General features: G+C 41.9%; 1 protein-coding gene across 6 annotated transcripts in view; it reads right to left on the reverse strand.

Annotated features, from left to right (window-relative positions):
* The window catches only part of col14a1a (collagen, type XIV, alpha 1a), a 369066-nt gene that overhangs the window by 112286 nt on the left and 244141 nt on the right, over positions 1-12639 (reverse strand). For all 6 annotated transcript variants that reach the window (XM_068032559.1, XM_068032558.1, XM_068032557.1 and 3 more), the window contains 7 exons: positions 11226-11355; positions 8305-8450; positions 6529-6658; positions 5424-5563; positions 3930-4056; positions 3620-3759; positions 640-772 (listed from right to left, as the gene is read on the reverse strand). In XM_068032559.1, the coding sequence (XP_067888660.1) occupies positions 640-772; positions 3620-3759; positions 3930-4056; positions 5424-5563; positions 6529-6658; positions 8305-8450; positions 11226-11355 (946 nt within the window). The remainder of the gene's footprint in view (positions 1-639; positions 773-3619; positions 3760-3929; positions 4057-5423; positions 5564-6528; positions 6659-8304; positions 8451-11225; positions 11356-12639) is intronic.

Consider the following 12639-nt stretch of genomic DNA (forward strand, 5'->3'; position numbering starts at 1 on the left):
TCCACCCTCCATAAACGTGAGCTCACCCCATACTCTGCTGCCCGTGTCCTAACTGGCACCAAGTCCCATTCACCCATCACCCCTGTGCTCACTGACCCACATTGGTTCATGGCCTGGCAAGGCCTCAATTTTAAAATTCTCATCTTTGTGTTTGAATACTTCAACGACCTCACCCCTCCCTACCTTTATAACTTCCTCCAGCCCTACAACCTTCCGAGATCTCTGCATTAATCCAATTATGGCCTCTTGCACATCCCTGATTTCCATTGCTCCATCATTGGCAGCCACGCCTGCAGCTGAGCCCCGAACCTCTGGACCTCCCTCACTAAACCTCTCCATCTCTCTTCCCTCCTTAAGAGGCTCCTTTAACCTACCTCTTTAACCAAGCTTTTGGTCACCTGTCCTAATATCTCTTTATGTGACTCAGTGCCAAATTTTGTTTGATAATCGCTCCTGCGAAGCACCTTGGGACGTTTTTACTATGTGAAAGGCGCTATATAAATGCAAGTTGTTGCTGTTGTGGAAGTTACGTGACCATCATTCTTGTTTAGGTTTTAGGAGACAACAGCACATCCAAAACTATAATTTTACAGATGTCATTTTACAATATAAGCAAATTGCCTGCGCATGTCATCTTACGTGTAGTTTCAAGAACAGCCACAACATCGCTTTCTGTCTCATCGCTGTAAATCGCAGAGAGAGAAACCTCATACTCCGTCCCGGGCAATAAATCATCCAGAACTATCGTGTCCGTGTCCCCACTCAAAACAAACTGCAAAATAAAAACTCTTGATGCAAATCAAGCACTTTTGTCCCACGCAAAGCATTTTAAAATATATCTAAGGAAACTCAAACACATAAATGAAACATATCTAAGCCTAGATGTTACTGTTGCTATTATTGTCAGATGAACACTTACTGGGGATGAATATCAGAGGGTTAGAGGGCATGTCCTTTCACAGACCCCCGATTTTCCCCTATTTAAATTACTGGATGAAAATTGTGTGGGTTCCTTTACAGATATGGGGAGATCATTTTGTCCGTTTTACAGCTCTCTCCTGACTTTTATTTCCCCTGATTCCAATGGAAATAAAAACTGAGGGAGATGGAAAGCAGCGGCCAATTCACCATCACCTGTTTACACTATTGCACAAAGTCAAATTCACCCCCCCAACCCGTGTCCGATTATCCAATATTCATGATGCCTCAGAGATCTGTTACACCCAGGACCAGGAAAATCTTCACTATCGTGTTTATAAAACGATGAACTTGCATTTCTGTAACATCCCTCATCACCTCAGGATGTCCCAAAGTGCTTTAAAAATCAGTGGCGTACTTTTTGAAGTTTAGTCACTCTTCCAATGTAGGAAATACAGCAGCCAATCTGCACACAGCAAGCTCCCACAGACAGCAATGTGACAATGTTTTAGAGATCTTGGTTGAGTGATAAATATCAGGTAGGATGTGATGAAATATAGATATAATAGGCTTAATTTAGAAATAGTTAAAATATTATACCTTTTAGAATTAAAGATTGAATAAATGGTCAGGTTTTCAAAACTCACTAACATTTTCCTTTAAGAAGGTAGAGTTAAAACATTTCAAGGCCCCTGTTATGAACTAGAGACAAGTTGGGAAATCCATTTGTGTCTCTGTTGTCAGGGACTTGGAAGATAAACACTTACATTGAAATATCCTGTCAGTAAGAGGTAGCAATAAACTTAATTGGTTTGTGCAGACAGGTCGGCTCTGGAGGTTGCTTTATGGTGCCATGGAAAGGGCAATTATAGATAATGAAACAATAAATGGAATGGACTCACAGGAACAAGAGGTTAAGTAAACACAATTATAAACATTTTGATCAGATAAATGCTCACAACTTCAAAAGCAAAGGAATTCCAGGAAAACATTAAGTAGAGATGGTAATTAAAGATATGGTTTTTAAACACAGGATAAACACACACAGGAAGGTAACATCTATATACTAAAATTCAGATGACACTTCAGAAACAGTATAAACATGAGAGGTTTTGAAGCAATGATTAGAAGTGTTCAATCCTCAACAATGCTTCTCAACTACGGGGAATTTAAGGTAAAAAGTTTACTTTAAATTATGATGGATATTCTAAGATATTTTGCTGTGACATTAGCAAGGTTAAACTTTTGGATTCTATGTTAGAAATAAGATTATGTGTTACATCTTTTAGTAATATTTGATATTGTGATATACCTATCCACTTAGAAGTGTATTGCATGTTAAATTCTTTAATAAATCTATAAAAGTTAATAAATTGTCTCATGTAGCATTCTGTATACAACTACAAAGAACGCCCTCTCTGTAACTCTTTAAGTGGAGAGATACGTATTGAAGAGAGTTCCCAGACCCTTATAATATCTGGGATATTTGTGACAGCCATAATTATTAAAAATAGGCTATCCGAAAGATGGGAATATTCACTGTTAGTTTTCTTTCTTTGAGGGAAAGCTAGTACAATTCTTTGGACCCAAGTAAGTGTCTATAAGAATTTGTCTGGCTTGAACTTAATGAAAGGAGATTCATAGGGATGTACTCCTGATTTGGTTTAGTCCCTATAAGGGGTTAAAGTCATAAACCACTTCAAGGACACCAGGGAGAACTCCCCTGCTCTTAACATTGTGCTGTTGGAATTTTTTACGTCCACCTGAGAGGGCAGATGGGGCCTTAGTTTAAGATCTTGTCCAAAAGATGGCACCTCCAAAAGTGCAGCCCTCCCTCAGTACTGCAGTGTAATATCACCTTAGATTTTGTGCTCAAGTCTCTGGAGTGCACTTGAACCCACAACCTTTTGACTGAGAGGTTCAAGAGTGCAACCCACTGAGGCATGGTTCACAGGTACAGTACCATGACGTGCTAAGATCATACTGCTTCTTTGATATGATAATGTAGTATTAAGGAGAATTGTCGCTTAAAGGCTGACCCTTCTGCCTGATGAAGAAACAGCAGATCCAAGTCAATGAGGCGTTCAGGAGGATAACTCTTTTCAAGAAATTTTAAAGTTTAGATTTTGGAAACACTTCTAAAATCATAAATCTGCAGGAGGAAAGCTGTCACAGTGTATTAACATTTTATTGGACTTTCATTGTTGTTTGAATATATGAGAACATTGCTTTATGCTCTGATTACCTAATCTGATATCTATATCTATTGATCACAGGGAGTATTTTATGACCATTGAAAGTGGGAGAGAAAAGTACTTTAAAAGTTCAAATGAAAATAAGAACCAAGAATTAAATGTATATTCATGTCTGTTTGCACAATTTAACTTTATGTAACAATTCAGATGAATACACTTCCTGACTAAGCAAAAGAGTTTGCACATGGCATATTTTCTATGGTACTTTACAGAACACATGGATGGGGAATATTCTTTGTTCATTGGGTGGATCGAATTATAAATGTCATGACAACAAAGGGTCTGTATAAATTTGCTACAACGGGCACATAAAGGAAGATTTTGCCATGACTTTTCCTCATTCATAAGCGGTGTCTGTGTGAATTCAATAATTCAAAACTACTGCACGGAATGATTTTGGATTTAGTTCCTAAACTAGTACTGTTTCTTGATGTACTTTGCCTTACCTCTTTTGCCTCTTCTCCACTCAGCGGAGTGCATGCCAGTCTGTATAAAGTTACGTCGTCAGCAGAATGTCTCCAACTAACTTTGAACTCGTCTACAGAAACATCGCTAACCGTTAAGTCCAAGGGCTTAGGGACATGCTCTGAATTGGAGAAGCATTTAAAAATGACAGTAAAGCATTAGGGTGTAAAGTGCATTGTACAATACATTTTATATTTTTATATTGAACGATTAATGTAAGGCAGAACACCAGCGAGAGGCACAGCAACAAATGTTTGCTGGGCAGATGCAAAGACAAATTCTGCGACTTACTTGTGGTAAAACTGCCTGTGAGTGGATCCGACTGCCCTTCGTCGTAAACTGAAAATATGGCAACCGTGTACTCTGTAAGCGATGTCAGATTACTTAAGAAAATTGACGTTGAGTCTTCAATTTCAACCTAGGGGACCATCAACATAAGATAGTCACCAATAAATCCAATAGGAAATTCAGGAGAAACTTCTTTACTCAGAGAGTGGTGAGAATGTGGAACTCGCTACCACAAGGTAGTTGAGTTGAACAGCATAGATGCATTTAAGGGGAAGCTGGATAAGTACATGAGAGAGAAAGGAATGGAAGGATACGTTGATAGGGTGAGATAAAGTAGGATGGGAGGAGGCTCATGCAGAGCATAAACATCAGCATAGACCTGTTCGGCTAAATGGCCTGAAACTGTACTCTGCATTCTATGTAATTCAATGTTTTGTCCCAGATTTTCCATTTACTAGTTTCATTTATCTCTGGTCTCTTTACTGCTCTATTCCCAGTCCTTTCTTCTTCTTTTGTAAGGCAAGCTTGAAAAGCAAACAATAAATGTTGTCAGTGTTGCAAGTTCGTCATTCATTCCTTGCCGCTGGTGATACTGAGTGAACAGAAGCTATTCAGGGACGGATCTTAGCGGGCAAAGGTTGATGAGATGCTCTGTGGTTTGGGTAGACTTTCCACTGTTGCACCATCGGGCTATCCTTTATCTTCTGTTGATGTAACAGATGGTTGCAATGCTTGTGTGGATCGCAGTGACCCACTGAAGCCAGATGGTTTATCCCTAGGGTCCTGTTCTGGTTCCCCTCACATGGTTCCTGATATAGCAGCTTTGGGAAAGCCAAGAGAATAATTCCTAGCTTAAAGAATCTCAGCTCCTCGGGCAGGCTTAAAGACTTTGGTCTATTCATTTTTGAGCAGCGTACACTGGAGGCGACATGATGGAGGACTATAAACCTGGAAAAAGCAACCGCTGGTCCAAGTTGCTATATGAATTGAAGATAGGCCTTTTTCTGTAAATGTAACACCCTTAAAGAATTGGGAAAAATCCTTCCAAGGCTCCTTTACCAGTTAAGTAAAATGATTGATGTTTAGTTTCTCTATCAAAAAGCATAACCTACATGCACTCACACGCACAATTTGGGCATCGCAGGCAAGGCCGGTAATTACTGCGCCTCCCCCAAATGAGGGGGTCACAAGAGGTGCACGAGAGTTAACCACGTTGGGTGAGGGGACTGAAGTCACATAGAGCCCAGACCGGGTAAGGACGGCAGGTTTCCTTCCCGAAAGGGAGAATAGTGAAGCAGTTGGGTTTTGAAATGGCAATCCGACAGCATTACGGTTGCTTTCACCGATACCGAGGTTAGCGAGAATGGACTCATTAATGCACTTAATGCAAAACACAGACTAATTTCCCTCCCCAGTCTTCAAAGAATATAGATTAACAGTAAAGTAGTCTGACTATTCCTATCAGTGAGCTGTTCAGTAACTGATTTCTGCACTAACCTCGTTTATTGTTGCCCCATTGGTTTTTACGTACATGATCCGATACCCGCGAACTTTCTTTGAACCTGCCTCCCAGGTGACCCTGGCAGCACTGTGCCCAATTTCTGAGAACTGTAGATTTCGGGGCGGACTGAGTGACACTGGAAAAAGAAAAACTATATTTATTTTCAGGTAAATCCATATATAACACAAAAAATAATTTGTAAATCATCATCTTTATACATTTTCCACAATGAACATAATCTGTATATTAAATGATCATATATGATTTGTCTACCATTTAGTATAACATCGTTACCCCCGTGCTCACTGACCTACATTGCCTGCAGTCCGAAAGCATCTCGATTTAAAAATTGTCATCCTTGTTTTCAAATCTCTCCATGGCCTTGTCCCCTCCCTATCTCTGTAATCTCCTCCAATCCTACAACCCTCTAAGATCTCTGCACTTTTCAAATTCTGGCCTCTTGAGCATCCCCGATTTTTATCACTCCACCATTGGGTGCCGTCAGCCTTCAGCTGCCTGGGCCCTCAGCTCTGGAATTCCCTCCCTAAGCCTCTCCACCTCTCTACCTCGATTTCCTCCTCTACGACACTCCTTAAATCTGACCTCTTTGACCAAGCTTTTGGTCACCTGTCCTAATATCTCTTTATGTGGCTCGGTGAGTTCTGATAACGCTCCTGTGAAACGCCTTGCGATGTTTTACGATGTTAAAGATGCAAGTTGTTGTTAAATATCGGCCGAGGTTACTCACACAAATGTCTATTTTAAAAGATAAACCTCTACTGTGTCCCGAAATGGGGTGCGCTCCCTGCGCTGTGCATGGTGCACATCTCTAATGAGACTCACAACAGGACCACGAGAAATTGGTCCATTGGCCTCGTGTGCCCCCAGGGAGGAGCCAGCATCGACCGGATTAATGACAATGGGCCGAATGACCTCCTTCTCTGCTGTATGATTCGAGCAAAAGCACATTTGACAGTTTCGTCCATAATCAGCTTTCCTTCCATATTTTGTACATGCCATGAAACTCCAGGTGTAGAGATAACATAGAGTCATAGAGTTACAGGAGGAATATAAATAAGTAAAAGCACAATCGAGACCTACGTGTTGTTTCTTGTCCAGTCAATGGGTCACTCGCCTCGTCACCGTACAAGGCGTACACCGTTACTGTATATTCAGTGTTTGCAGACAGTCCCTCCAGTTCTATATCTGTAACTGAATCACCCACTTTTACCTGTGGTGGAAAACACAACAAGCTGATTTCTCAATCATCTCTCTGATCACTGCACTGTCAATATAAAACACAAGTTCCACAAATTGGGTTCAATGCATGAGGACACTCTTTTGAATTTACGCTCTTTATCTCTGAAAGTGCAAGTCTGAATTGAAGTCATAGAATGATACAGGACAGCAGGAAGCCATTCAGCCCATCGTGCCTGTGCTGGCACTTTGAGAGAGCTATCCAGTTAGTCCTACTCCCATGCTCTTTCCTCACAGCTCTGGAAATTTCCCCCCTTCAAATGTTTATCCAATTCACTTTTGGAAGTTACTTCTGAATCTGCTTCCACCGCCCTTTCAGGCAGTGCATTCCAGATCATATAACATTTCGCTGCATAAAAATGTTACTCCTCATTTCCTCTCTGGGTTCTTTTGCCAATTACCATAAATCTGTGCCCTCTGATTACCGACCCTCCTGCCACTGGAAACAGTTTCTCCTTATTTACACAATCAGAACCCCTCATCATTTTGAACACCTCGATTAAATTTCCCCTTAGCCTTCTCTGCTCCCAGGAGAACAATCCCAGCTTCTCCAGTCTCCCCAGAGAGCTGAAGTCCCTTACTCTTGGTATCATTCTAGTAAATCTCATCTCATCAAAGTCTTGACATCCTTCTAAAGTGTGGTGCCCAGAAATAACATAATATCCAGCTAACACCTAATCAAATCCAGTGGTTTATAAAGATTTAGCATAACCTCCTTGCTTTTGTATTCCAATTATAGTCAAGCACCTATAACTATATCGCAGCTAACAGCACCATTGATAGAAATGCTAAACCTCAGAATTGAATTGAACATTCGATTTCCATGTGATCCAAATGATTTTGCTGCAGAACAAAAGAATCTGCAGTATAGTTATGGCATGAGGAAGAAACTTGCATTTATATAGCGCAACCGCAGGATGTGCCAAAGCGCTTTACAGCCAATGAAATACTTTTGTAGTGTAGGCACTGTTGCAATGTAGGAAATACTGTTGCTGATTTGTGCACAGCAAGATCCCACTAACAGCAATGAGATAACGACTAGATAATTTTTTTTTTTAAGTTGATGTTGGTTGAGGGATGAATATTGTGCGGGAGACCAGGGAGAACACCACTGCTCTTCTTCGAAATAGTGCCAGGGGATCTTTTACATCCACCAGAGAGGGTAGACGCGTCCTCAGTTTAATGTTTCATCCAAATGGCAACAACTCTGACAGTGGAGCACTCCCTCAGTACTGCAGTGGGAGTGTCAGCTCGGATTTATGTGCTTACGTCTCTGGAGTGGGGCTGTGAACTCACAACCCTCTGAGTCACTGCTGACAATCCAGTCAATTAGATAAAGAATGTCAGGAATCCAAACTCATCCTTTAATTGGAAAGTTTAGAGAAGAGCTAGAAAATTATATCTCCCTGATAATAACCAAACTGTGTTGTGCCTTCTGTATTCGATGATGAAAGAGTGAATCCTTCTTTTAATAAAAACATGAGATAATATCCACTAGTCCTCCTAATTAAGAAACTGGTTGTAAACTTGTGAGTGCAATTTTCTACACAGGTCTTTAATAAAGGATGGAAGCAAGCATCAAGTGGAATTAAATTATTCAATGGTTAGTACAAACAATACCTCTTTCTCATCAGCTGTCTCGCCCCCAGTGAGTGCAGCGTAAAGTATCATGTAACCAGTGGCAGATTCAGCTGGTTCCCACTTGACCTTCATGCTGCTGTGGGTCACATCGTAGATATCCAGGTCCGCAGCTGCAGGAAGTGCCACTGGAAGAAAATAAACAAATGAATGGTCGCAAATAGGAACAGGCCATTCAGCCCCTCAAGCCTATTTCGCCATTCAATTAGATCGTGGCTGTATCTTAACTCCATCCACCTGCCTTGGCTCAAGAACCCTTAATCCCCTTACCCAACAAAAATCTATCAATCTCAGTTCTGAAACTTTTCAACTGACCCCAGCCTCAACAGTTTTTTGAGTGGGGGGGGGGGGGGGGCGGGGAGAGAGAGAGTTCCAGATTTCCACTCCCCTGTGTGTGAAGAAGTGCTTCCCGACATTGCCCCTGAATGGCCTGGCTCCAATTTTAGGATTCTGCCCTCTTGTTCTGTTTTTCCCCACCAGAGGAAATAGTTTCGTTTCTGTAAGGCTAAATAAAAAATATCTCATGTGGATCATGAAATGCAAGAATATTCAGAGTGACTTTGAGCTGATAAATTCCAAGTCTCGAGCCTAGCATGATAGTTGCATTCACTGATGGCCTATAATGCAAATGAAGCTGGACCCAGTTTACAATTTGTTTCAGTCTCACTGGGGATGACTGAAGATTATGTGTGACTTAAGAGAATCATTTTTGGCAGTTAACAAACGTGAAAGTTCCAAAAGACATTCAGCACTCGAAAGGGTTAATCTGCCTTGTTTCATTTTCGTGATGTGTGCTCGTGGTTCAACACTTGCTTTGGGTGTTTTTTTAAAGTTGACGCCCATTGCTGTTGCGATGGGTTTACTTTGAACTTTCTTTTTGTTTGTGAAGCTGATTACATGTGAGCAAATGAAGAACAGCTGCCACTAAGAATCTCAGTCCAGAATGTAAAATCTGCCTTGAGGGATCAGGATACAAAGAGGAGAAGGTGCTTTCAAAAAAAAGACGTGGGACCTCAGCGGAGCAGGGGCGTATATCATCAACTTTATTCGCTACTTGGATGCTTGCTAAGTACATTATTTTAGCTTTTATTTGGAGAAATCAGATAGATTAAGAAAGAATTGCATTTATATGGCACCATTCACCACCTCAGAATGCCCCAAAGTGCTTTACAGCCAATTAAGTACTTTTTGAAGTGCAGTCGCTCTTGTAATGCAGGAAACACAGCAGCCAACTTGTGCACAGCAAGATCCCACAAACAGTAATGTGGCAATGGTCAGATTATCTGTTTTTACTGATGTCGAATGAGGGATAAATATTGGTCAGGACACCGGACAGAACTCCCCTGCTCTTCTTCAAAATAGTGCCATGGGATCTTTTACATCCACCTGAGAGGACAGACGGGGCCATCAGCTTAATGATGGAGGGTCACTGATCTGAAACGTTAACTTTGCTTCTCTCTCCACAGATGCTGCCAGACCTGCTGAGTATTTCCAGCATTTCTTGTTTTTATCACCATCAGTTTAATGTCCCATCTGAAAGACAGCACCTCAGGCAGTGCCGCACTCCCTCAGCACCGCACTGGGAGTGTCAGCCTGGATTTTGTGCTCAAATCTCTGGTTTGGGGCTTTTTTTTTTATTCGTTCATGGGATGTGGGCGTCGTTGGCAAGGCCAGCATTTATTGCCCATCCCTAATTGCCCTTGAGAAGGTGGTGGTGAGCTGCCTTCTTGAACTGTTGCAGTCCATGTGGGGTAGGTACACCCACAGTGCTGTTAGGAAGGGAGTTCCAGGATTTTGACTCAGTGACAGTGAAGGAACGGTATTATAGTTCCAAGTCAGGATGGTGTGTGACTTGGAGGGGAACTTGTAGCTGGTGGTGTTCCCATGCATCTACTGCCCTTGTCCTAGGTGATAGAGGTCACGGGTTTGCAAGGTTTGAACCCACAACCTTCAGACTCAGGCAGCAAGATAATTTGTTCATTAATACCTTGTTACATATGAAATGCTGCCTCTGCCATGCACCCACAGCCCCCCCAACATTTACTAATATTTTAAAGGAAGTTTTTAAAATGGAGATCTTTAAGAAAAAAAATGCATAAAGTAACACAATGAATATCAAATTCCTGTTGAAGATTTTAAGACAGCAATTCAATCTTCAGCTTTTACTGATATCCATAATTGTAGTGTGGGGTACTGCTTCATAACACACAAGTTATTTTAATTATGCTGCATGCACGGGCTGAAGTGACTACATGGAACCTATCCTCTGATAGCTAAAATTCCTCTAGCATTTAGCATTATAGACTAATAGTTATGAACCTGACCTTAAACCAAGTTTTGGACTGCAGTGGAAGCTAATTTGGTAAATAATGTGCTGTAGATATAAACTTCTGTCTAATCCAACAAAGGTCAACATTACAATGCATTATTCAGGATTTGCTGTGCTCTTGTTTCCAAATCTACTTGCAAAGGGCTCTGCCAAAATCTCAGGCTCCATGCATCAGCAAAACCCTTCTTTCATACTGTTTGTACTTTTCCTTTCAACAAATGTTTTTATCGCTGTATCTGCATTCCATGCTCAATCGAAACTGCTTCTCAAGCCGCAAATGTCAGAGTTGAGCCAGGGTTACCAACTCTGTCTTGGACATACTCCTAGAGGTTTCATCAACACTCCCCCACCACTCGTTCAAACAGCCTATCCCCATCTCCAATATTTTTATCATTAATAAACGAATCTGCCTGAAGAAAATGAAAAGAAGCGCAACTTGCATTTTAAACACCGCTCTGAATTTTTGGCCGGAACTTTGCTCACAGCAGTGTCCGGGACATCACTCTCCAGTTCCTGGAGAGTTTGGAAACACTAGCTTCAACGCAGGGTTGGGGCTTAGCTCGGTGCTACTCACGTGTGGTTACGTCTCCGCGTAAGCCCTCGCTGGCTGCCTTCTCGTCGACGGCAAACACTGCGAGCTGATACTCTGTCAGGGACATCAGATTCTGAATGACGGCTGTTGACTCGGTTCCATCCACAACCACCTGTAGCAGAAAGAAATATTTCTCATCTCACAGAGTTAGTTGTAACACGGTCGAGCTGGAGTCAACTCAAGGCCAGGTAATTTATGGACTTTGGCTTCAAGGACAATTCTGTGACTGAGAGTTCTCTTATGCCCACTTTGCTGAAGATTATACGAAAAGAAAGATTTGCGTTTCTCTAGTGTCATAACCTCAAGATGTCCCAAAGCACCTTACAGTCAATGAAGTACCCTTTGAAGTGTAGTCAATGTTGTAATGGAGGGAGCACAGCATCCAATTTTTACACAGCAAGATCCCACAAATAGCAACCAGATAATCTGGTTTTGCGATATTGGTCACATGAAAGTGAGTGCTAAAGGTTCCAGCATGGTATGCAGCATGGATGCACTCATTTCGCACAGAGTATGGGCCACATTACTCAGGGCACCCAGCTGTTAGCCAAGAGACACCTGCCAGAAACAGATATTAGGCCCGGTGCCTGTGAGATTCAGGGGGCTTAACCCCTATTTCAGGTTCATTTTCAGATATTGGATCACGACTCACCACGGCATTGCACCCATCAGCTTTATTAGGCAAACAGCAGCTGAACAAGCAGTCCTTAAAGGGCCGCTGCAGGCTGCTACCAAATGGATAGGCAAAGCAAAAGTTACTTCTTAGAGGGCATTTTCGCTCAATAAATATAACCTCACAACATTATTTATCCTGTTATATGCAAAAACTGATTTTTAAGCCAATTTTTAGAGAAATATAATAAAATGTCAAAGTAAGCTCTGGGAACAGCAGCACTGCACCTTATAATTAGGCACGTTAAAGCTTTCCGGACTCAACATTGAGGTAAACAATTTCTTATCATAAACTCGGCACCCATTTTTTCCAACAGCAGCTATTGGTAATGAATCTGCTATTTCCCATTTCCACCTCCTCTAGACCCATCTTTTCTTTCTTTACTTGTCCCATTATCATCGCCTTTTGCCTTGCACCATCATCCCTTTTGCCATTTAATCTCTGCTGCCTTCCACCCTATCACAGACCTTCCCATTTGTTCTTTTTCTTCCCTCCCCTGCCTCTGTACTTGCTTAAAACTTGCCACACCTCTAACTTGTTCCAGTTCTGAACAAATGTCATTGAATTGAAACGATGGACTGAATTTTGACGCGGAGGCGGAGGTGGGTTCAGAGGTGGCGGGGTGGGGAGAGTGGGGGGGGCAAGGAAATTCAGGTAGTTGCATATTGGGACAACTCCCTGATGCTGTCCTGCCTCAGGACGGGTTACCCAGGAGTGGGCTGT

This window comes from Heterodontus francisci, chromosome 5 (assembly GCF_036365525.1).
Source record: "Heterodontus francisci isolate sHetFra1 chromosome 5, sHetFra1.hap1, whole genome shotgun sequence".
In the NCBI taxonomy this organism is placed as follows: Eukaryota; Metazoa; Chordata; class Chondrichthyes; order Heterodontiformes; family Heterodontidae; genus Heterodontus; species Heterodontus francisci.